The sequence below is a fragment of the Gambusia affinis genome, linkage group LG08 (genome assembly GCF_019740435.1).
Source record: "Gambusia affinis linkage group LG08, SWU_Gaff_1.0, whole genome shotgun sequence".
NCBI classification, from domain to species: Eukaryota; Metazoa; Chordata; class Actinopteri; order Cyprinodontiformes; family Poeciliidae; genus Gambusia; species Gambusia affinis.
In genome coordinates this window covers 27,967,536-27,994,254 of record NC_057875.1, presented here as the reverse complement: position 1 = coordinate 27,994,254, position 26,719 = coordinate 27,967,536, and the positions used below count along the sequence as shown (strand labels likewise).

Genomic DNA, 26,719 nt, shown 5'->3' with positions numbered 1-26,719 from the left:
TTAAGAGAACTTGCACAGCAGTTCAGATGAGTTCAACCATTCTTCTCTGTAGGATCTTTGTTTTTTCTAAAGAAATTTATTTGTACAAGGAGAGTGCCAAGCTGTGGCTAGATAACAAAACGAACTGGCAACTACTAACAGAAAGAGAGGAGTTTAAATATTGGGAGGAAGGGCGTGGAAGCAGCGGCCTGACTGATGAGTAAATGGAGAACAGGTGTGAGAGCAGGAGCTGACTGAGGGGGAGAAAGGAGAGAGAAGGAGGCACAGAGGAACAGAAAATAATTCAAACACTCACTTAGACTGAAGAAAAGTGATACACTAGAACAGAAAAAAGACTTAAGAAACACCAAAACTGGCAAAAATAACAAAAATTCAAAACCAAACTCAAACAACCCCAGATCCCAACCAAAATCAAAACCTTTGTAAATGCTTCCCCATTAAGAGTTTTCAGGGTTTAAGGAAACAAAAATCAAACAAATCAACCAAGATATCAGGAAGGTTTGTGCAGCTGCTCCAGTCTGGTTCATCCTTAGGAACAATTTACTGATGCTTGAGGGTACCGCATCATGTAAGTACAGTCATGATGGGAATGTCCAACCATCTTAATGTTCAGGAAGGAGACGGGTTCTGTGTCCCAGAGATGAGGGTTCTGGTCTGAAAGGTGTAGACTGACATCAGAACAAAAGTCAAAGATCTGATGAAGATGCTGCTGAAGCTGGTAAGACAGAGTGAAACGTGACTGAGCTAAATGGTCACTCAGCAAGGAAGAAGCATTTACTTCAAAAGAAACATAAAACAACACTCTGCAGTATGGAATCTCACAGCAGGACAAAGATCTTCCTTTTTAGAGACATTTCCTGTGGTCTGTGGTCATCACAAAGCTCTGATCTCAATTATTAGGAGAGTTTGTGGCAAAACCTGAGGGCCTGACTACAAAATATCCTCATTAGTTCCACCAGTTCAGTCAGGAGGAATGGCCAGAACTCCAAGATGTTACTGTGAGAAGCTTGTGGTTGGAAAGCCAAAAGGTTTGATCCAAGTCATACATTTTAAAAGACCGTTACCTTTGATACTGATCACATGTATGTACATTTCTGAACTCAATGACAGTTACAAAAATATTTCTAAAAAATGTTCTCGCCATGTTTTCTGGCTTTACGGAGGCAGATGTCAATTTGATAATTCTAACTAAGCTAAAATAACTAAAGTTTGTTCTGATTTAATTTCAGACAGTGAGAACAAAATGTGTTTGTGTCTTCTGATTCAATATATGTAAATATCTGGTTTCAACTGTAAATGCATATCTAAGTAAAAGGAAAATCAGGAAAATAATTATAATTAAAAGACATACACATCATGACCTTAAATATGTATATATGAGAGTCAATCAAATAACAAAACATGAGGGAAAGTAAGTTAATTTGCGTATTTTGAGTGTATTGAATTATTCATTGGGATATTTATATCCTTTTGCTTTTTTAAATTCTGTTCATTTCTGTCCTCTGTGCCTCATTGGTTGGAAAGCCATGGGCCTCGGTGTGTAGGTGGAGCTTAGAGTTCACCATATGGTGACAACAGGGACTCAGTGGGAATATCAGCTGAGGCAGAGAGGGAGGGGAGAAATGGAGATGCCAGGATGAACGACAGAAGAGAAAAGCAGAGGGATGGGGTCTGAACCCTTAGATCCCATTCAGCCATGTAGCCAACCTGGAAGACTCTTCGTGTTTTTCCTGCAGTGTCTTTGCATTCCTACAGATATGATCCACACAGGAACCATGGACGAGGAGAGGCTCTCTCTGCTGACATTTGAACTGTGCTGAGAGAGGAAAGTGCCGCTTCTGCCAGATAAACTGAGGAAAAGTTCTTTTCATTGTTTCCACAGAGAGGAGCAGTGCAGGAAGATGAAGGATGTTAGTGATCCCGACACGGAGGTCCAGAGAACACGTTCCTTTGATCAGACTCTGAGGATCTGCAGCCGCTGGAAGGTTTTCCTTCTGCTGGTCTGTTTGTTCCACAGCAGCCTGAGCTCCCTGCTGGACTGTCCGCCCACCTGCACCTGCTCTTCCACCGAGATCTACTGCAACAAGTCGGACAACAGCAGCATTTCTCAGCTGCTGTCTTTCCACATGGCGGGCGCGGAGAATATGAGCGAGAGCATCGCAGACCTTTTCCAGAACATCACCAGCATGTAAGAGTTCTTTTAGACCCAATTCACCAGCAGCAGGTCGTAACTCTGTCTGTGTTTATTTACATCTTCATAAACTGTATAAAGAATGGAGAAAGAAAAGTTGAGTTTGTAGGAGTTTACTAAGTCACACAAAATTGTTTCACATTTATTCAATTTGATCTCATTTAGGGTGAAATAAAAAAATAATGTTGAGAAATCCTTCATTTCGAAATATCACTACATTTTTTAAGGACTCTGCTGATGGTGAGGAAAAACAAAAAGTAAAGGAAACCAAAGCCAGGATGCTGTCCAATGTCTTCTCTGCTCATAATGGAATCTTAGTATTAGCCCAACATGGCTCCTGTTAGTTTGCCAGTCTCTCATTTCATTTGGAAAAACATATTTAGGCTTTTAGTTATTTTCATAAAAAGCTTAAAAAGAAACTAAAGTAAAGCTTTTACTCCTATGTTGCAATTTATTAAAAAAAGAGGGCACCAAAGTGAAGTCTTTCAGCTGTGCAGATAGTCAAAGGATTATTTCCCAGTTTTTCCACAAACTGTCCATTTCACTCAACTGGTACTCCCGTCTTTTATTTCTTTGGCTTTTTAATATGAAATATTACTTTCTAAAACGGCATCTTATTCACCGGGAAAGATATACTCTGTTTTTGTTAAGGCTGCCATTAAAGAATCTCACAAAGGAGACCAGTACAAGTCCAATAAAGCTCCAAACAATCAGACTCTTCAACTTTTTGTTGAAGAGTCATCACTAAATGATTGTTACACAGGAATCAACATTTTTGCTTTTATATTAAAAACAAGGTACATTTAAAAAATACAATTTAAGGAATTATTTTACGGGCAAATTATTTTGGCTTTTTCTATCACTGCATGTTCTTTCTAGCTTTGCCGGAACCACAGACCATAGAACCAGGTCGGGCCGATGCAGAGTTCTGCTCAGCTGGAACCTCTCAACCTAACTTGAATCTCACCTCTGGGCTGCTGTTTTCTATTGCACTGGACACTCACTTTGACTTTCTTATTCATTATAAACAGTAAAAATTCAAGGAGGTTATGCTACCAATAATAAAGCTGACCAAAAGGATGCTACAGAGGAAGTGTTGAATCAGACTGTGGTGACAGCTGAAAATGTAGAGAATTTTATGTTATTGCAACAGATCTGGGGTAGGCAACTATAAATTCTATGAGATTATTTTCCTATATGCAGATATTATTTAATGTAAAGTCCCAAAAACTATTTAGAAATTTTAATTTTCTCTCTTTATTAAATGTAAAATGGTCGTTTAAATTTACATTAATAACATTGATGAAGTGAATCAAGCTTATTAAGTCGTTTTCAAAAACCAACATCACACTTATTTCATGCAAAAAATAAGCAATGACTGGATTGTGTTTTTGTTTGTTTATTGAGAACTAGTTAGCTTCCTCCATTAATGAATCACATCGACACCAAAGGCCAGATCTGCACTTCTTTTCACAAAACTCCTGAGTCTCTGCGTTCAAGCCCCAAAGTGTTTTATTAACCTCGTCCAGCCGGAGACGTCTCTGAATCCCAGAGCTGATTTTTGGGTAGCCTCTGTCGCTACGTTCTCCATCACGCTCCTCCAACAGTGAAACAAACTGTCTGCAATTCCAATCTTTTACCCTGACGAAACGACCTATTTTAGTTATAGCATCAACAGCGTGGTTCATTTAAAGACTCACCTGCACAACATCTCTTGATGAATGATTCAATGCAATCATAGGTTCTGCTCTTGGTTTGTTTGAATTGACTTAAATTAATTGATCTAAAGTCCAGAATTTGCCCCAGTCCAATCTGCACAGCCATCAGTGGTAACATCTACCAGTTTGTCCCATTTTAGTCCCGGCATTAACCAGTGTGAACAAATCACTTCCTTTTGTAGTGCCTTTCATTGGCCACATAGCTGTCAGATGTTCTGCTAAGTGTTTTGTTAATAAACGAACAAAGATAAGTATATAACATCCTGACTGCTCCATCATTGGATGACTGGAGCTTTATAAAAACATCTTTGTTGTTTTCTCAGTAGCTACATGAGTCTTCTGATGCTCATGTATGCTCTATATCGCTCAACCCATGTACCTCCCTTTGTGTTTCCTTTCATGATGGTAGTTGAAGTTGTAATCTTGAAACACCAGGACAGATTTTGGCAAAAACAGATGTATATTAAAGTCCATGTCTTGTTTAAAAGTTATGGAAGAGGATCAGGTCCACTTAAAAGTCCTCTTCTGTACAAAACTCTGCATTCCACGTCTAATATTTTTAGCCGACATATGTAGTTGCACAGGGCTAAGCTAACTTCTTGAAAGCGATTCAGCTCATTTGCTGGGCCACATAAGTCCACTGATGACATCAAGAAAGCAGCAGTAGCCTTCAAAATAAAAGTATTCTTCACATCTTTATCAGATTATTAGGATTTACACTTGTCTTAAAAACTCATCCCAAAGGTTGTGTGTGAGCTGACAACCTTTGGATGGATGGTGGCTGTAAAATGCCCAGGTCTACAGCAGATAATGTATGAAGTATACTTTGACACACCGTGAGGTTATTGCTGTGACCCATAATGAGCTGACCACAATGCTGAACACACACCAACAGTTATGTTATTTTAATGCTCACATAATTAATGCGGAAATAATACATCATAGATTAAAAACATGTCAAACTCACTACTGCTGTTCATATACTGCTAAAGGACCGTTGTCAGCTGCAGTAGTGAGAACGGTGTTTCTGTTCAGTGTACTGGACGCACAGTTCAGTGTTTTATTGTTTAGGTAATTGTTAATTTGGGAAAAGAATATTAGAGGATGAACGGATCAGAAAGACTTTGTTATTGTCCGACACTGCTACCATGATGTGGTGAACAAATAACTTATAAACTTTTTTCCTTTAGGCATCATATTCATTCCTGATGTATTTGATCCTGCAGTCACAGAGGTCATCAACCTTTAACTTTGTTTTTAAAGTAAAGATGTTTCTCCAGTTCACATGTATATAAATTAGTAATCAGACTGGCTCCTTTTGGTTGAAGGTTAAGTAGGAACTGTAACGTTATTTGTTGGTAGAATAGATATCTTTCTAATAAATCAGCAGGTTAAGACATCATATTTAAGAGATTCCATATCTTAGTTTAGGGTCAGCAGTCCACTTTTCTATTTTCACAGAACCTCTCCTTGAAAAAATAAATGTTATTTTAAATTAATAAATTAGCTGATAAAGATAATTATCATTTAAAGCTTTTACTATTGTTGCTAAAATGTGAAAAAGAAATAAATACCAATAATCAATAATGACCACCTCTGCTACCTTATGAATGAAGTTACCATAAAATGTTATCAGTAAGAACTTTTGTGAAGTACAAACCTCATTTCACATGAAGAGCATTAGCTACAGTAGAGGTCAGTTATACATATGGTCAATTTAATGACCGTTTAGAAGTCATGAATTTATTGAATATTAATGCAAGTTTCCTGAGTATCTGTCTCTTCTCCTCCCTCTCTCTCTTTCTCTGTTTCTCAGGTTGATTTTACACCAACACCAACACACATTACACTTAATGTTGTTGAATTAACCCTTATAGAGTTCACATGCTACGACACTGCTTATTTGACACTTTACTGGATTTTACTGTGTAACTGAAACATAATAATAATTCCATATATAATGTACAGATCCTACATTCCTGCTGGCCATAATGATTATCGGAGGAAACCTAGTTAAGTTTTACACATGCTTTGTTTTTGGCATTAAGAAAACCGCAATCTAACTGAACTGAGTTCAACTGTGATTTTGGTTTTGCTCCCAGTCTAAAGTCATGTGTGATTCTGCTGAACAGGTTAGTCCAACCCAAGGTCAATGCTGCCCTTTGACCTTTACATTGCTGTGCTGCAAGTTGCTGCAAAAAAACCTTAATTACTTCATGTTTATTTTGATAGTATTTTTGGAACCAGTTTGACTAACCTTATTGCCATACTTTTTATAAGCAAGTCTGTCTGCATGTGTGAACATGCAGTATAACTCTTGTTAATGCGTTTCTAACAGCTTTCAACCAAAGACATTATGACAAGAAATCAATATATGTGGATCAATCCTTTCCTAATGTCAAATTTGAAATGCTATCTATTATAAAAATGAAGAAAAAAATCAATATGTCCTGTCTTTAATGCATTAATTATGTCAGAGAACTTCAGCTATACATGAACTCATAGATTCCAGATAAATCTGGGCTGTTTAATGTATCAGTGATTGAGGCCTACAGCACTGTTAACTTCTAATGTTGTACTTCCTTTATCACAGGAACAAACCTTGAATCAGGACAAAAAAATTATCTTCCTTGTTTGGGTGTTTGAGCAATTAATGACCTTATTTCATTTAGCAATTATCAGCAAGTTTATTTTAAAATTGATTAACGGTTATCATAATTAACTACAGTACATCAGTCCTTTGGATAAGATTCTGTAATCTGATGCACACCATGTTTGGGAATAATAAAAATAATAAAAGTATTTGTTTCTCCTTCTTCTAAGAGTCAGTTTTAGCCATTTTTAATGTTATTAATATTTTAATTGTCTACATTATCTTAAATGTAGTATGAATTTATGATGCATTTATTTCTGAATCAGGGCCTGGACTTCAACATCTTTATTGCAATTATTTAATTATGATTTTAATGTGTTCTAACATAATTAAACACTTTTTTTGCATACAAAATCCTGATCCATAACCTTTGTATTCACACCTCTAAACAAGGAACGCAAGTGTCTGAAAAACTCTACTGTTGTGTTTAAGTTATGCAAAGAGGAGTTAGCCTATCAGCGAAGCTATTCTAGTGTAAAATAGCATCTCAATGCTAAATGTAGTGGGTCTAGAGATTAATGTTTTACTAAAACAGACACCCCCATTTTTGAAAAGATTATTTTATTTTAAGATGATTAGAACAACTTTCTAACATTTACTGACTCATGTCGATGACCACCTAGTCAGTAGAGGGCGCTACTGTGAGTGAATGAACAAACGAGGAAACTTCTATGGTCTCTGCCCGCGCATGCGCAGTCAATAATAAACCGCTGCCAGCAGAGCCAGGCACAACGTATTAACGTGTCTGTTCCTCATCATTCACAGGTACTATTTCTAACTATTCCTAAACATTCTTAAAGATGTTGAAAGTAATGTGAACTGTCTGTGATATTAGAGTAACATTTTGAGAGAACTTGATCCGAGTTCTGATAAGTATTTGTTTTGTTTTGTCGAGTCGAATAATGGCTACCGCTAGTAGTTCTTTAACGGCTTGATTACAGAGAACACATGGGATGTACAGATGTGTATGTGAAAGAGAATATAGTGTCCGTTTTATGTTTACTTTTTGTATCTGAGCCAATGGCTGAAGGTATGAATGGGCATTAGATTTATTACTGTCTTTGGTGATGGGAAGTTATTATTTTGATGAACATTAAGTTTATTTTGCAATGAAAGACATATACACTCAGAGACAGACACATGTAATGGGTTATGTTGCACTTTATTTTATTTTACAAGAGTATTTGTTTGTATTACTCAGGTTTTTAACAATATTGTAAACCAAGAGGTCAATTGTATTTTGAGCTGTTTTGAAGTTAAAGGCTATGACAGTGTATTTTGACATGAATACTATCCCCATGTTATGATGTTTTGTGATATTCTCAAAGCAAGGATAGTTTGATATTTGTGTTTGATATTTGTGTTTAAATGGAATGACTGAATGTTTAAGATTGTTGCAGTCAATAATAAACCGCTGCCAGCAGAGCCAGGCACAACGTATTAACGTGTCTGTTCCTCATCATTCACAGATCCACAGCGCATCCTGCCTGTGCATCGCTTGTGCCGGCCCAGATTTCCCCTAGGTCTGAGGCCGGTAACAATTGGGGGCTCGTCCGGGATCACCAGCGCCACCTAGTGGAGAGAGTGGGAACTGCTACAGAGAAGACCTGTGTCCAAAACTTCAGGAAGGCTGCAGTGCTGTGCGTCATCCAGAGAGTAGAGGCTACAGAGGTTAAAGATGGCTACCACAACCCCTAGAAGGATGCTGGTTTTCAAAATCCGAAAGAGACTGCTTGCATTGAGTATCAGTCAACTACAGGTCATCGCCAGTGCAATTGATGACGGATCGGGGCCGGATGCTGAGGGCCTTATGGCACTGAGTGAACCAGAACTGTTTGATTTGATTGACGATTTCTTAAGAAGCGAGAAGCTAAGCGGCATGGAAGATGAAGGCATGTCTCAGATTCTTCACCTTGACGACATGCTCGATCACCTGTTACAAGACACGAATGAAGAAGATACAGTCGGGGGAGCGAAAGAAGTCAGTGAGGCTGCACCTCCCCAGCAGGAGGATACAGACACTCGTCGACGGATCAGTTCGACTACTGCATCCATGGGCTGCCACCTGCTGTCATCACCTGAAGAAAGAGACTTTCCTAGCCCTCAACCGACCACAGCCAGAGACAATGATGGACCTCCCAGGAACCTTTCCACCACATCGCCAGCTAAGTCCACCACCAACAGCGTATGTGCTGCCCTTCCTGGCCGTGCCAGCCTATCTTCCAGTGTTGGTGAGCAGGTTGTAAAACTCACTGATGTAGCTGCTCTGTTTCCACGTAGAGAGTTTAAGATTCATGGTGGTCAGATTTCTGACACCGGGTCTGAAGTGTCCTACAGCAGCCTCTGTAAACAGATGGATCAAGGTTTACTGGAAGGGTTTAGTGAGACAGAAGTTATTCGCACTGTGTTTAAGATAACTAAACCTGGTACGTTTAGGGAGATGTTGACTAGCAAAGATGATCTTACTATGAGTGAGTTAAAAAGGTTTCTCCGCTCTCATATTAGAGACAAAAACGGAACCGAACTTTTTCAAGAGCTTAGTACCGCTAGACAGCAAGACAAAGAGGGCCCACAGCAATTCTTTTATCGTATCATGGGTCTAAAACAGAGGATTATTTTTGAGTCACAACAGCCAGGTGCAGATTTTTGTTATGATAAAAAACTTGTCCAAGGCACATTTCTTCACACTCTTTACCAAGGGTTAAATGAGAAAAATAGCCATGTAAGATGTGACCTGAAACCTTTTCTAACAAACTTACAGGTTACTGATGACCTTCTCTTAGAACAGATCACTAAGTCCACTAGTGAGGAGACGGATAGGTTGAAACGCCTTGGTACAATGTCTAAAACCCGACCAGTGTCTGTAAATGTGGCTCAAACTGACCAGACTAAACCAACCGCTGTTGATGCTGAATTACAGGCTAACCGTGCTATTCTAGAACTGACTGCACAGGTGAACTCGATCGCTCAACAAGTTGCCCGTGTTGTCAAACCCTTAGAGCCTGTGACCAATGGGAGTCCTTGTACCCCCTTCACCCGGCCCTCAAATCGATTCCAGATATCAGCTGAGAACAGAGGCAGATGTCAGGAGTGTGTGCAAAAGAACATTAGGAGCTGCCCACACTGTTTTGTTTGTGGCCAAGAAGGTCATAGAGCAGTTGGATGTCTGCAGAGAAAGGTGTCGGTAAACGAGAGGAGGTCACAGGAATGAGGCTGCCTGTGACCGTTGCCAGTAACAAGCCTCCAGCACAGGTTAACTCAGTTGAAACCGCAAACCCAGTAGACTCAACTACACTGCTGTCCCAGCCCACATCTAGAAACCGGGTAGCACAATTAATTGGCAAGCGATGTATGGTCTCATGTGCAATGAATGGTGTCCCACTCCAAATGCTGCTTGACTCAGGGGCTCAGGTGACCATGGTGGGGAGAGCATGGGTAGAGGAAGCACTACCCACTGTTAATATACAGCCACTCTCATCCCTATTCCCAGACCAACCGCTTGAAGTATCTGCAGCTAATGGCACCACGGTTCCTTTTGATGGATGGGCTTATGTTGACTTACAGATACGCAGTAAGAGCCATGGACACATTGACATTCAAGTACCCATATTAATAAGTCAGAGTTGTGTTAATGGTCCCCTGTTAGGTAGCAATGTCATTGCAGAGATGATCAAGCAAAACAAAGAACAGGTAGATATTACTGCCATACTGAAGGAAGCCATGAGTCTCAGTGAACAAACAGTGGAAACTCTGATCTCCATCCTCCAGATATTGTCCCCTGATGAAACACCTTCCCCTTGCCCTGTCAAAGAGTCGGAAAGAAAGGACTAACAATCCCTGCTGGTCAAATCTGTGAGGTGAGGTGCAGAGTCAGAGCATGGCCACAGGGTGGAACAATGCTATTTGAGCCCAGCCTAGAGAACAACTGTCCTGAGGGTTTAGACCCCCTTCCTACTTTAGTCGATGTCCCCTCAGGCTCATCAAAAATAGCAAAAATCCCCCTTCAGAACTTCACCAAACATGACATCTATCTGCCACAGAGAACCATATTGGGCACAATTGAGGGAATTAGTGAGGTAAAACCAATTACCCATTCTCCCAGCAACCTGAAGCAGACAAACAGTTTCACTGCTCAAACCTGCTCTGCTCTGATTAGAGAAAAATGGCATCCACCTATTGACTTGTCACACCTCGAAGAGGATGAACAAAACATTGCCAGAGAGATGTTATATGAGGAATCAGATGTCTTTGCCAAGGATGATGCTGACATCGGTTGCATCCCAAATTTGAAACTCAAAATCCAGCTTAATGATGAGACACCTGTCCAAAAGCGCTATAATGCGATCCCAAAACCCCTGTATGGAGAAGTAAAAGAATATGTGCAGAAATTACTTGACCATGGCTGGATAAGAAAGTCCACCTCACCGTACTCATCCCCCGTGGTCTGCGTCCGAAAAAAAGATAAGAGCCTACGTCTGTGTGTCGACTATAGGGCGTTAAATCGTAAAACTGTCCCAGACCGTCATCCGCTCCGCGCATTCAAGACCTGTTGGACAACCTGGGGGGCTACTCCTGGTTCTCCATACTTGACCAGGGCAGTGCTTACCACCAGGGTTTTGTCGATGAGAGTTCCAGGCATCTGACCGCCTTCAGTACCCCTTGGGGATTATATGAGTGGCTTCGCCTCCCCTTTGGCCTTACCTGCGCCCGGCCTTTCAAAGATGTATGGAGGGCGACTTGATGGCATGAGGGGCGAATGCTGCTCCCCTTATCTGGATGATGTACTTTGTTTTCCAAATCATTCAATGACCACGTGGAGGACTTGAGGCGGGTGCTCCGTCGACTCTGGGAACATGGCATTAAGCTACGCCCAAAGAAATGCGAGCTGTTCAGACGACAAGTGCGATACATTGGGCGCCTAGTGACAAGTGAAGGTATCCAGATAGATCCTAAAGATCTGGAAGCAGTGTTGCAACTTAAAGAGAGAGAGCCGAAGAATGTGGGGGAAGTCAGGGGTCTGTTAGGCTTCCTTAGCTATTATAGATCGTTCATACAAGACTTCTCAAGAATCGCACGACCTCTGTTTCAACTCATAGAGGGTACCAGGCAGCCAAGCCAGAAACCTGTCAAAGGTGAAAGCACCCCAGCCAAACAAAAAGTGTTGAAGCCTGGGCCGCTCCTCTCCAATACACCTGTCCAGTGGACTTATGAACACACTGCTGTTGTCACTCGCCTTGTGGACATGCTAACCAATCCACCTGTTTTGGCCTACCCCGACTATAATTTGCCCTTTGTACTGAACACTGACGCATCCAATGAAGGGCTGGGGGCTGTGCTCTACCAGCAGCAGGGAGGCAAACTTCGTGTGATTGCTTACGGATCAAGAACACTTACACCAGCTGAAAAAAATTACCACCTCCATTCTGGTAAGCTTGAGTTTTTGGCCTTGAAGTGGGCAATCTGTGACAGGTTTCGGGATTATCTTTATTATGCACCTACGTTCACCGTGTATACAGATAATAACCCCTTACTTATGTCATAAGTACAGCCAAGCTCAATGCTGTTGGACATCGCTGGGTGGGTGAGTTGGCAGATTTTCACTTCACCATAAAATACAGGCCAGGCAAGGCGAATGCTGACGCCGACACCCTGTCACGTTATCCAGTACAGCTGAAGGGTCATGTATCAGAGTACACTGAAACCCTGCCCCCTGAAGTTGTTTCCACTATATGGCAGGGGAGCAAGGCTGTAGCTGAGAAGGATGTGCCATGGATGGCTGCACTACATCTCAATTCTGGTGATGAAGACGACGCCTCTATGACAGTCCCCATCATCACCCCAGAAGACATCCGAGTTGCTCAAATGGAGGATGAATCGATCAATGAGGTGATGACACTGAAGAGGAGTGGATGGAACCCCAATGGTAAAGATAAAAGACAGATGGGACAAGAGACAAGGAGACTTGTACATGAATGGACCAAACTCAAACTTGACAAAGGAATTCTGTACAGACAGACAGGAAAATGGAAACAGCTCGTTCTCCCAAGTAAGCTAAAGCCGACCGTGCTCAAACACCTGCATGATGACATGGGACATGTCGGAGCTGACAAAGTCATCCACCTAGCAAGACAAAGGTTCTATTGGCCATTCATGCAGCGGGAAATAGAAGACTATGTCATTCGCCGGTGCTCCTGCATAAAGCAGAAAAAACCCACTGTCCCGGAAAAAGCGCCTATGGGGTCAATTACAACTAGTGCTCCATTTGAGCTCGTTTCTATTGACTACCTTCATCTGGAGCCAAGTAAGGGAGGATTTGAGTATGTATTAGTTTTGGTCGATCATTTTACACGCTTTGCGCAAGCGTACCCAACTAAGAACAAGTCAGGCAAGACAGCAGCTGAGAAAATCTTCAGTGATTTTATTCCCCGTTTCTCTTACCCTCAGATTTTGCACCATGACCAGGGTCGGGAGTTTGAGAATAATCTATTCCAGCGGCTCCAACAGCTGTCTGGCATTGCTCACTCTCGTACTACCCCATACCACCCGCAGGGGAATCCGGTCGAACGGCTGAATAGAACGCTGTTACAGATGCGCACTCTCCAAGAGGAAAGGAAAACTGAGTGGAAAGATTATTTGCCCCATATAGTCCATGCGTACAATAATTGTCAAAACATGAAGCCACCGGCTATTCACCATTCTTTCTCCTCTATGGAAGAGCCCCACGCCTGCCCATCGACTTAGTCTTTGACCTGGGGACAGAGGAAGAAGTGCCAAGTCGCGAGGAATATGCACAGAAATGGGCTACTCGAATGCAAGAGGCTTACAGGATAGCCTCAGAGAATAGTCGTAACAGCTCAGCTAAAGGAAAAAAATACTACGACCGTGGTGTTAAAGGAATTACCCTTCAGCCAGGAGACGCGTGCTTATCAGGAACCTCTCAGAGAGAGGTGGCCCTGGCAAACTCCGTGCTTACTGGGAGAAGACAGTGCACAGAGTTATTGAAAGGATGGGGGAAAGCCCTGTGTACAAAGTTCAAGCTGAAAAGGGAGACAAAACTACCCGTGTACTCCATCGTAACCTTCTCTTATCTGTTAATGACTTGCCATTCGAACAAGATGAGCAATCTTGTCATGCACAACGGCAACAAATAAAGCAGAGACACAAGCAGATGAGCAGCAGAGAAGTAGATGAGCAAGATTCTGATGGTTCTGTTGAAGAGGAGGGATATGTGTACAATCCCGACGGCTGCCTGTGTATACAAGGAGAACAATCAGACATCAGAAGCCTCCATCTGATACACTCAGCAATCTCAGAGTAGGGGCACAAGAATTCCAACCTCAAAGACGTGCATCAGCTTCAGGTGCTGAGTACCAGCAAATGGAATCTGCTCCCATTGTCGTACCAGCATCAGCACCAGCACAACTACAGGATGACACACCGTCTGCTGAGAATGTCCATGAACAAACTGGAACAGTTGATCGAGCAGATGATACAGGTCAAGGACTGCCAGAGGGGATGGTTGAGCCTGATAGAGAGTCACAAGGTGGAGAGCTCTTAAGGAGGTCCACCCGCAGGGTACAACCCAGAGAGAGATTCACTTATGACCAATTTGGGCAGCCATCATACCAGCCCTGGGGACACGGAATGCTATGTTCCCATTTGTTCCTTACCCCATGACTCCATACCCCGTCTTACTTGGACCAGACTACTACCCTACTCCGACTGTGTGGACTCATTAGACAGATGACTTCTCCTAGACTGTTACCTGTCTAGGTTATTTCTTGTTGGTGTAGTTCTAGATGTCCGGAGACATCTCTTGAAGTGGGGGAGAGTGTAGTGGGTCTAGAAATTAATGTTTTACTAAAACAGACACCCCCATTTTTGAAAAGATTATTTTATTTTAAGATGATTAGAACAACTTTCTAACATTTACTGACTCATGTCGATGACCACCTAGTCAGTAGAGGGCGCTACTGTGAGTGAATGAACAAACGAGGAAACTTCTATGGTCTCTGCCCGCGCATGCGCAGTCAATAATAAACCGCTGCCAGCAGAGCCAGGCACAACGTATTAACGTGTCTGTTCCTCATCATTCACAGGTACTATTTCTAACTATTCCTAAACATTCTTAAAGATGTTGAAAGTAATGTGAACTGTCTGTGATATTAGAGTAACATTTTGAGAGAACTTGATCCGAGTTCTGATAAGTATTTGTTTTGTTTTGTCGAGTCGAATAATGGCTACCGCTAGTAGTTCTTTAACGGCTTGATTACAGAGAACACATGGGATGTACAGATGTGTATGTGAAAGAGAATATAGTGTCCGTTTTATGTTTATTTTTTTGTATCTGAGCCAATGGCTGAAGGTATGAATGGGCATTAGATTTATTACTGTCTTTGGTGATGGGAAGTTATTATTTTGATGAACATTAAGTTTATTTTGCAATGAAAGACATATACACTCAGAGACAGACACATGTAATGGGTTATTATGTTGCACTTTATTTTATTTTACAAGAGTATTTGTTGTATTACTCAGGTTATTAACAATATTGTAAACCAAGAGGTCAATTGTATTTTGAGCTGTTTTGAAGTTAAAGGCTATGACAGTGTATTTTGACATGAATACTATCCCCATGTTATGATGTTTTGTGATATTCTCAAAGCAAGGATAGTTTGATATTTGTGTTTGATATTTGTGTTTAAATGGAATGACTGAATGTTTAAGACTGTTGCAGTCAATAATAAACCGCTGCCAGCAGAGCCAGGCACAACGTATTAACGTGTCTGTTCCTCATCATTCACAGATCCACAGCGCATCCTGCCTGTGCATCGCTTGTGCCGGCCCAGATTTCCCCTAGGTCTGAGGCCGGTAACATAAACAGCAGCATAGATGTTCCACATCCACAGTCCCCATAGCTGAAGTTTTTTTTTTAAAGTAAAAAAAATAATAATAATAATTAATCAGGGGTCCCTGCAACATTTAAAAGAGGCAGAATAGCACTTTGCACCAATATGATGATTAAAAAACCCAAATAACTGAAATCCATATCTTTGTTGTTGAGCTCATTTGGTCTTTCTTCAAGAATTTGGCAGTAAAAAAAATGTATAATGTTCCTTATTTTGTTAATATATGGTTTTTGATTAAATTCTATTAATTTTGATTAATTAATTATAGGCCCATCAATTAGCTCCATTCAAATTTCTGTTTGAGTCCCAGCACTACTAAATGGGCTCAGGCCATGGCGGTGGCTTTGTGGGTGGAGTTTACGCCCACAAGCTTGGCTGGTTCTGAAATCTATTAGCTGTGGTGCCTCTCAGGACAAATTAAGACAGATATAATATTAATTCATATCTAGAATTAGTTTTCAGAACCTAGAGTTTCTTCTATTTCTGGATTTTTAAGTTTTTTACTTTCTCTCAGTTAAATTTTGTGTTTTTTCCCTGCAGACACCTTGAGAACTGGATAGGCCTGAAAGCACTGAAAGATGTGGACATGGAGCTGTACCCTGGCTTACAGAGACTGTAAGTACTAAAGTATTTCTACACGTTTCCTTATGCAGAATTACATTGTTTGTGTTTTAAATAAATCCCCAGCTGACCATAACAGTTTTCTCATTTTTCTTTGCCTCCATTCATCTGGTTCATGGCCAGCAGTTGCAATGCATTTCTCTGAAAGTGAGCTTGATGACTAGAAATAAAACCTCCCCCTGCAAAAATTTTGGAAACCCCCCCCCCCCCCCACCTTCCAATATTGTCTTTATCTAGAATATTTTTCATTAAATGTTAAACTATGTGACAACTAGCTACTTTTAAGAAATCATAAAGTTTGACAATTGTTGGAATTTTCTGTATATTATAGCCATGGGAGCCTCTTTCAGCAGGAGGACTTTACCTTTCAGAGCAAACTAAAAATAACCTTTCAGCACCAAGTCAAAAGTATTGTTTATTAATATAAATCTCATATCTCTGATGAAGGAAATTAGCCTCCTCTCATGGTCTCATTCCATCCAGTCTGCCAAATTTACCAAACCTGTTTGTTGAGAAATCTTTCCTGCCGACAGCCATCACCATCTTCAATAACTCTTTGAATAATCTAAATTAATGAGTTACAACAACATTTAATTTCTCTTTGGGATGAGTAAAGTATTTTTCATTATGAATTTGAATTGAACAGAAGTAACTCGGCCATCTGCTCCTGTTAAAGACGTTTTGAGGTTCATTCAGATGAACCTCTGAAAGCTGAACTTGTGCTGGTGTTTCTGTTTAAACAGAAGAGGCTTTCACCAGGGAGCCTTTAAAAAGGAGCCATGATAGTTTAGGTTTTTAACATTACTTCATGATTTCCAACATTTAACATGCTAACTGAGGCTAATCAACCCTGAGATAAACCCTGGAGTATTTGGAGTATTTATTGTATTAACACGTGTGTGATCTGTCTTCTCCCTTTTTTCAAATGTGTGTGTTTAACAGAACTATCACCCGGAGCAGCCTGCACACACTCCATCCTCGGGTTTTCTCAAAGAACTTCAACTTGCGCTACATGTGAGTCCACAAAGTTCTGCTGTGCCTTCTGAACTTTGGATCAACACAAAGCTTTTGCTTCACTTAAACAAATGTTTTTTGTTTCAGTGACGCTTCAGTATTTATGAGCTTAGCAAATGTGTTTCATTTCCTCAAACTTGGCCACATTTGTAAAAATTTCCTCCACAAACCTATGAGCCAGACCAACACAACATACTGCTTAATTGTAAAGTGGAAAAAAAGTGACTTAACATCTAAAAATTCTGCCCCCTTTCTGTGAAACCCATAAATAACATTCAGTCCAACCATTTGCCTTCAGACGTCCCCTGATTAGAAAACAGGAAATTACTGACCAATCCAATTGAAATAATTTTAACCACCCAATATTCTGTTTTTATTTAGGACATTTTTCTCTACTTGTTCTCTAAACGTTAACTTTCACATTTCTGCCATGTACACCTTTTCAGTCTCCACCTTTGTGTCGATTTCTCCCTTAGAAACTTGTCTATGAACCCCATGTTGAAGTCACTGTCCTGGCATGTCTTTGAACATCTGCAGCTCACAGCACTGTAAGTCTGCCCTGGATTTGTTTTGTTCACCGACCTGCTGTTAGTACACCTCTAGGTTTTATCTACATGATAATAGCTTCTCCTTTACTCTGACTCAATCCTTCATGCCTTACATGCTATAAACTAATGTCAGGTCCTGATCCAGACACAAACAATATTTATTCAGTTAAGTTCAGGATGAAACCAAGCTAGCATTTTGGGCTCACATTTCCAAACTATGTATTTGACACAGAGATAACACTGAGCATCACCCTAAGAATATGGTATGAAGAATACCAGCATTAAACTTCCTCCAGTAGGTCAACACAAATGAAAGCAAAAAATGTTTTAAATGAATTTTACGCATAGAAAGTAATATATAAAATTCATTAGTTGGTGGATGAATCTCTCACAGGCATACAAATATTTAGTCAGATAAAATCTTTTCCCATTTTACTTCAGACAACTGACTTATCCTTGGCAAAACATTTCAGAGACAGTTCTTCCATTTATGACTGAATTTAGAAACCCACGTTAAGTCCCTTCAAATTTGATGTGCACCTGTCCATTTTCTCCGTTTTAAGAAAGCTTGATCAAGTCTTTCTTTACTTTAACCTTCTTGCCCTCTTCAGTGAGTGCCTCATTACAAAACTGACTGAAAATAATTTGGAGGCTGCTGATTTTGTTTGGGGATATGTTTAGCTTTGTACTGATTTGCAGTGACTGCTGTACCTGCAGGCATCTGGAGGGAGTGGTGTTTTCCTGCGGGTGTGAGATCCGCTGGCTGCAGCTGTGGCAGCAGAGAGGAGAGGCGGGTCTGAGCAACCAGCAGCTGACCTGCTCCACCGGACACACACACATCCTGCTGCTGGACATGAACGTCACCAACTGTGGTGAGAAAAGTCTCAAATCAAATAGAGTAAAATTTATAAATTAATAATTCATAAATTCTAACTTTTCCATTCATTTTGATTGTAAATAAATGTAGTTCTTTGTTGGTAAACATAATGGTTTAGGGTATATAAATGTTTTGATATGTCCTTTTCTTTAAAGAATACGCAACTATTTTTAATTTGTGCATGAAATAAATATTTCGCTTTTTGTTGCATAAATAAGAACAATTCTGTTGTTGTTACTCTGATGACTCACATTACCAAAACCGTTCCAGTATCATAAACCTCTTTTTCTAAGCTAACAATGTTAGCTTAAAAAAAATGATCTAAAAATGATTAGTGATGCTTTATTAGAGCAGATTGATAAACTGACCAGAAGACTTAAGTGTGTCAGTAAAATTATGATCATGATTTTTACTCTGATTTACTCTCGTTTCACCGCAACTCAAATCTGTTTGTTTTTTTTATTAAGCTTCTAAATTACACACAGCCCTAAAATGTTATTAATGTACATTAAGAACAACTTCTTTCTTGATTTCTGTGTCTTTGACATCATTGGAAAGCTCAAAATTCAGACTTTCTGACCCAAAACACGTTTAGTTTTGTTGGAGCCAGTCACATTTACATGTAGCTGGCATAGTTTCTTAGTTATAAACTTGTATGCCATTTAATACTTCCACTTAAGAAATGGAGAGTTTCCAATAAATGACTGGATGACACAACTATTATGAACTTCAATGTCCATGATCGTAGTTTTGAAAAGACTTAAAAATGTGAAGGTAAGTGTGTCTCTGTGCACTTGAGCAAGATATCCCAGTTTAACCCGGATCAGGTGTTTCATCATTTGTGAACTCAACCTCGGCTTCTCTGTTCCAGACCTGCCAGTGGTCAGCGTCAGTCACAGCAACCTGACAGTTGTGGAAGGTGATGAAGTAACAGTGATCTGCAACGGCTCTGCACTGCCAATACCTGAGGTGGACTGGGCTGTTAATGGCTTACGCTCCATCACCACACAGCAGGTATATGCAGCATGCAGCCAGCAGAGAGTGCAGAGGGGGAAATTATTTCACATACTGCAGATTTTTCTAGTTTCTCCACTTGGAAAGGATTGAGAAATCTGTGACTTCTGTCATAGAAACACTTCAACTGTGAGACAGAGTCAAAAACAAAACAACAAAAAAATACAGAAAATCAAAAATTACACTGTATACGTTTTAATTAACTGATTAGCATTTTATTGCATGAAATAATTGTTTGATACAATAGAAAAGTAGTTAGTTAATACATAATTATACCAGGTAAAACATAAAGAGCAATTTCTTAATGAATGTGTAAAAACATGTAAAAAGGGAAGAATAACATTTACATACATTGAGCAAAACATTTACATGACTTCTTAAAAACGTCCTTTAGTCTGTGTTGAAAAGCAAGAAATGAAATCAAAGTGTTGAGATGTTCTTTTAATGAAAATTCCAATCATTTGCAGCAGCAACACAGAAAGACATGAGGCCTGAAGAATATTTGGCTTTAGGGATTTTCAGTTTAATACATTAGGAGTGAGTATTGTATCTAGAGGATTTTAGTAACTGGACTAAATAAGGAGGTGAAAGATCCAGCAAGGTTTTATAAGGGAACAAGAGCCAGTGGATGTTATGACGAGGCTGCTATGAAGGCCAATTAACCTGAGAGTACAACAGATAGTGATGTGTTTTATAAGGGGCTCTAGTAAATTTGGTAATAAATAAAACTTATTTGGTACATAAATCTTTGTTTCTCATAGGTTTCATGTATGATCATTGCATTATTCATTATCATTCATTATTCTGCTCCCTGTCTGTGACACATACAGCTACATACATGCTGGTTTCAAAGACAAAAGACAGAGTTGATGACATGCCTGTAACATGTTTTCTGGTGCATTCTGAGAAATGTTGTTAAAAAAATACATATTCTGACAAAGAACGGCGCCTGCCTGCTCCAGGATCTGGCCAATCACATAATGTTTCAGTTTAAAAAAATCTGTTGCTGACTATCTTTCTTCAGGCCTTGCTTGTGCTTTCAGACAGCAGCCGAATGCTTGTCTGTTCAGTCTTTTTACCCTTTTATAAAAAATCTCTTGTCTTGTAATTTCTTACAATGTATCATTTTCTCTTGAGAGTATTTACTTCATTTTTTTTCCACAATTTCTTATTTCAAAATGGAATACATTCTATTTATTCTAGACACAATATTCCCTAATGGCAAAGTGAAAAAAGTTGGAATGTTTGCCCATCTATTACACAAAATAACATGTAAATAGATATTTTGTGCTTTGTTGGATTAGATCCAAAGATTTACACGTCAACACTAAAAACGACAGGAGGTTTGAATCTCCAGCTCTGCATTATACATTTTCATTTATGTCACCACAGCACGCCCATTCATTTATGTTTAAAGTAATTAAAACAGTAATGAAATGCCACCCCCCAATAGATGCCACCTTGGGAGGTTGCCCATGTCGCCCATTTCAGGAACCCCTGCCGCGTGGTTTATTACTAATCTTATTAGGGGCACAGATGGCGTAGGTGTGAATGTGACAAAATGTACAAAACAGGTTTGATTAACTTAAAAAATAAAAAAATGTTTTAATATTAAAACGGTTGAGGTTTTTTTATTTTCTTTGTAAAATGTCAGTACTGTTATTTATGTTAAAGAGCTTAAGTGTGTTCTTCTGCCTGTACATTTTGGCTCATAATCTCTCTAATCGTTACTGACCTTAAATTTTGTTTTACTTTTTTTCTCATCAATTCAAACAGAGTGCATTTCTGCAAACGTCAATATTGTATCGAAGTATGATACGTGATTTGTAATATTTGATATTATATGATTACCTCCATCCAGGATGAAATTAAACAGGAAAAGCATAAAACTCACTTTGACTTTTCGACCTGTTTTCACTAAAGAGTCTGATACACAAAACTCCTACCGGAACATCAGTCATTGAACCTCTCAGAACATTTGCACTTTGATGACATTTATCCAGACATGATTTTATATATATAGCTTTGATTCAGTCAGCGCTGCATGAATGTGAGCACGCTGTGGATCCTGAATGCATCAGAGGTTCGTTGCTTTTATCAACCTGCTGGTGTTCTTGTTTTCTGCTGTCCCTTCAGGATAAAGTATATAACAACAGTATTCACTCCATCACCATAACACTGGCCAATGTGAAAAGGGAGGACAACAATTTCTGGCTAAATTGCACCGCCAACAACATCGTAGGCTTCGCTAATGCTTCTGTTCACCTTATCGTTCACTGTAAGTTGACACACATAAAACAGGCACAGAGATCAGATCGAGGATCCAACACTGTTGAGAGTTGTGTGAATAAGTCAATATTTATCAGAGTTGACTGGGGACAAACTATGTAACTGCTATGAGTAAGTGGAATTGGAAGTTCAAATTGCTACATGGGATAGACTGATTAAAAACATGTTTTTTTGTATAATCTATTTATTAGTTTGCATTCAAAACTCACATTTGAATTAGTATATCATATTTGACCAAAAGACGTTCCAAGTCATATCACTGTATAGAATTTATTATGAGGAAATTCAACGATTCCAGAAATTATTTCTGTAGCCTATTCCTGAAAATGAATAAAGGCATTTGCCTCAACAGCTTGGATTTCTATCAGTGAAAAGTTTGCAGTGAAAAACATCTGGGAAGTACCATAATTTATTTTTGAATTATCTTGAGTTGAGATTTTCAGTGGCTCAAAGTTGTATTATCCTCATTAAGCAAGCTCTCAACATGTGGAGTTTTAAAGACAGGAAGCATGTGTTTTTCACTGTGTTTTGTCTTGACAGGGTTTTCAGGACACACTGTCCAAAACAGTGACCAGAACAGGAACCTTTCAAATCAGTAGCAAAAACTGTTGTGTCCAGTGTATGGTCCCTGTTGAAATCATTCTTTACATTCATAAATAAATTAAGAAACGAAGGAAAGTGAATGTTATATTAGGAGTGTAAATGACTTCAAAAGCTTTGTGTGAATTAAATTCAACACTGGTCTTCTTTTCCTGTGTCTCTTCATGAAGTTCCTCCGTCCATTGAGAAGCTTAAGGAGCCAGAACGGCGCCATGACACATGTATAGAATTTACTGTTCGGGGTTCACCTCATCCAAGCTTAAGATGGTTTCACGAAAATAAGGTATGACGGATTTTATTGTAAAAGAGTTATTATCTATTTAATAGACCACTGGAATGATCTTACTAAGAATGTACAGTGTGTGGTGACCCTTGTGCGTCCCTTCTAGCATAGTAATGCTCTGAGGTCTCTCAGTCAGTTGTGGAGTATCATTGGGGAGAGGAATGTCTGTGTTTACTTCCATCTCAGATAAGTGGAAAAAAGTATCTGGGAATAAAACACTACTGTTGTGTTCATCCAGTTTGACTTCTTATCTAAGCAAAGATTCTGTCTAGAAATATGTTTAACAAAAAGTATAGAAGTGTCAACAAAGGCTGTTCATTTACATTACTTTGCAATAACCCCACTACCCACGATTGACTGTGAACTGGAATATCTGAGAAGGTGTGAAGACAAACACTGTCAAGTCAAATAAAAGTATTTGTCTTGAGAGCTTTCTCTGGCTCACCTAGCAAAAAATATATAATTTTAGATGATATTCTTGTCCCATTTTTCTACTACGTTGTGAGGGTTTCATGAAGATAAGGTATGACAGATCTTATTGTCATACCTAGGTTCACAGATTATTTACCACGGAATCATCTGTGAACCTTGAACGTTACTGGAATAATTAGATAGTAAATAATATTTTAGGTGTTTTAGCTACTAGATGCAGTTAGTCAGTGTGGTGCGCACCACTGGTCAGGCAAGGACCAACTGGTATGACCGTGAGGTCATATTGTGCACTCAGTGCAGTCATAACACCTCATCAAAGGGGAGGGCAGGCCCAGATGTGGCTGTAAGTGATTTTTGTGCATATTTCCAGGACAGGTCACATGCAGGGTGCAGTGAACCAGACAAGGCTGATCAAATCAATCATATTACGATGCAAGTCTTGAAGACATTTAATCAAACATGATCTAGTGCAATGCGTTTTAAAAACAGTAAAAGTTCTGACACTCACCCCATGAGAAACTGAACAGTACTCCTGCAGACTTCAATGTATCCGATCACATAAGAGCTCCTGGCATGTTTTCTCTCCGCAATGTCTTTATGGTGGATGTGGTCTTCTCTAAGTAAATCTATTCTATTCTATTCTATTCTATTCTATTCTATTCTATTCTATTCTATTCTGTTCTATTCTATTCTCAGGAAATTTCCCACAATGAGTACATCCGCCAAGATATGGATATTTACAATGATGACTTGGAGGGTTGCCTTCTTTTTAAAAACCCAACGCACTACAATAATGGCAACTACACTTTGAAAGCAACCAACTATCTTGGTGAGGTCAACAGGACAGTGTATGGACACTTCCTCGAAATGCCCCCTCCTGGTAAGCCGTTAACATCCAGAGCTCATGCCTGTTGTCATTATGGCAGGGAACTTAATACAATTTATGTATTTGCATTCCTATAACATTGACATATGTACAGTCACTCAACTTGATTGTGCATAACATCAATTTGTTATGTAAATGTAACAGTTACCAAGGTAACTGAATTCTAAAGTAGCACACATTTTGAGTGTTTATGAAATGGCAGATAACTGGGGCGACGACAGTAGGAGTTTGGCTTGGAGTCGGTGGGCTGCTGGTTCAATTCCCACTTCTCCCCTCTCTGTCGTTGTGTCCTTGGGCAAGACACCTGATCCACCTTGCCTGCTGGTGGTCAAAATGGCATGAAACTACAATCTCACCTTTGTCAAAGTGCCCCAGGCCAGATAAGGCTACAAACCAGTAGCTTGTCATCATCAGTGTGTGAATATGTGCATGAATGTAAATATCTGATTTAATTGTAATTAGTAATTACTACTAAATCTTTAGAAGAGTAATACTTCATAAAATGTATTGAACCTAAGAAAAAGCACATGCTGTATTGCTACCATGTATGTGACCTAGAGAAGCACCAAAATATCCAGTCGATCCAGCTGATGGGATCTGATCTTTTTATTATAGAAGACCTCTTAACTCTGATACTTTTTGCTACTTTTGCAAGTCACTTCACTTTAGTCACCTGTCAACTTTACAGCTCCCATTACAAGCAGTGCGATATCTCTCTTTAAAAGAAAATTAAAATTACTAACCAGTCTTAACCAATTCACCTCCTCAAAGAATTTATAACATGTAATTGCTTGTATGTTCACTGATCAGGGTGGTATGAGAATGTCTTAGAGCTCATTTTGTTGTCTTGATGTAAATATTTGTAGAGTATGTACACTGCCTTACAGTTTGCATTTGTCTTATCTATTTGCTTCTTCAATGGATTCAGATTATGATTATGGTAAGTACCTTCTAATGTTAATCCTACTATATTATGTTTTTGGCACAAACTTCTAAGCCATGTCAAAACTAAGGTAGTTTCAGTGGTGTACTTGGTTGACGTAGAGAGTTTGTTTCTTTTTCCCAACTGTTCTCCATACCATCATTTTGGCCTGGCAGATAAATTATTTTCAAAACTGTCTCTCCTTACACATTGTTTCCTGATCTTTCTGATTAAGAATGCATGTCTCATTTTGTGTCAGACACTAAGTTATTTGTTAAATGAAAACAAAACATCTAATTGTACCAGGCTTGTAGGTGAACAGTCAGTTCACTTTTTAATTTTGACAGTTTAGCAGATTAAAATCTCATTGATTTCATTGATTTCCAGGTTCAAAGCATTAATGTTCTGATTACTAAGCCACTTTGTTCTCCCTTTTGCCTTGTGGCACAATGCTATGTCATGCTGGAAAATACACGTCATTACAACATTGTCCCTGGTTTGTTGAACAAAGTTGCTTAGGGAGGATGTCTTAATCCTGTCCTTTATACATATCAGTATATAGCCCTGAGCCCCTCGGTAATAACATCGTTTACTTTTGAAAATGAAGCTGCGATTGGCCATCTGTGGATGGATCACATCTAGCTGTATAGTAAGAAGTAGTAATATTTAGACACACTCCTCAACGTAAACAGGATAAATAGAAAAGGCATCAAAATGTGGTTGAATGTTATCCAAGACAGGCAAGGTTATAACCAACAGAGACACAGCTCCATCAAAAAGAAAGAACAAAAGAAGACCAAGAAATACCAATTGCTCAAACAGGATAGAGGAGAGTCAAGGTCTCAGTTTTGTCAGTGGAAAATTTGGAGCTGTAGAAGATTCCAGAAACAACCTCTGAGGTCTCTGTAAAAAAGAGAAAAAAAAGAGTCAGTTTTCATTCCATTTGAATGTATAGAGATAAATGCAGTTCTATCTTGATCTAACACTGTTGGTTTATTAGTGTTTTTGGTGAAGTTCTGAGCAGAAAACTTTGCATTTCTTTCCAGGAACTCCAACTGCAGAGACTCACAAACCTTTGGAAGATCCTTTTGGGGTGAGTTACAGAAGTAAAACATCGTTACCTCAAACTTTGAAATGCTTTAAATAACTGCCACTAGGGAAAGAGTCAAGACCTCAAAATTTTGACATCGTAAAACATATTGATCAAGACAATTTTTCAAAAAGTTAAATTTGGATGTTAGGTATCAATTTCTTTACTGCTACCTGTCATCACATACGTTGTGACTCACTTTGGCCAAGTTGCTGTATTAATAAAGCTGCTCAAACAAATGGATTTGGGAGAAATGACTGAAAGGAAGTGCAGACCCAGAACTTTAGACCCAGGACACTCACATCAGAACAGCAAAGTTTGTGTTCATAACTGAATTCTCACTTTACAATAAATTATATGTTAGTGTGCGTATTTGATGCAGTTTTGAAAAATGTTTGTTCTTCATTCATTGAAGTTAAGTGGCCATAGTATCCAGAAATTCTCCTCAAAAAGAGTAGTGATAATTCATAGAAGTATTTTTCAAAAAGTGCAATCAAGTAATTCTACTCCTCAAAGATTTTTTTGTTGTTGTTGTTTTCAAAAAAGTTACTCAAATAAATGTAACTGATTAAAAGTAATTGCTGTTATATTTAAAAGTTAGTTTTGGCTTCTCAATTTTATTTTTCATGCTCACATTAACATCAAGAATTTTATGTGGGCCTGACTCAAATC

The 26,719-nt window shown here is 39.3% G+C and overlaps 1 protein-coding gene across 3 annotated transcripts in view; it reads left to right on the top strand.

Moving 5' to 3' along the window:
* Positions 1-497: 497 nt before the first annotated feature.
* Positions 498-26,719, top strand: part of LOC122835215 (NT-3 growth factor receptor-like) — a 33,340-nt gene continuing 7,118 nt past the window's right edge. The window contains exons 1-12 of one of the 3 annotated variants that reach the window (XM_044124067.1): positions 498-568; positions 1,883-2,188; positions 16,012-16,086; positions 17,035-17,106; positions 17,583-17,654; positions 18,372-18,526; positions 19,403-19,545; positions 21,682-21,823; positions 22,605-22,717; positions 23,846-24,029; positions 24,964-24,975; positions 26,004-26,050. In XM_044124067.1, coding sequence (XP_043980002.1) covers positions 1,902-2,188; positions 16,012-16,086; positions 17,035-17,106; positions 17,583-17,654; positions 18,372-18,526; positions 19,403-19,545; positions 21,682-21,823; positions 22,605-22,717; positions 23,846-24,029; positions 24,964-24,975; positions 26,004-26,050 — 1,302 coding nt within the window. In that variant the 5' untranslated portion in view covers positions 498-568; positions 1,883-1,901. Of the gene's footprint in view, positions 569-1,745; positions 2,189-16,011; positions 16,087-17,034; positions 17,107-17,582; positions 17,655-18,371; positions 18,527-19,402; positions 19,546-21,681; positions 21,824-22,604; positions 22,718-23,845; positions 24,030-24,963; positions 24,976-26,003; positions 26,051-26,719 lie in introns of those variants that run through there. The other 2 variants (XM_044124066.1, XM_044124068.1) reach the window with 2 other exon arrangements.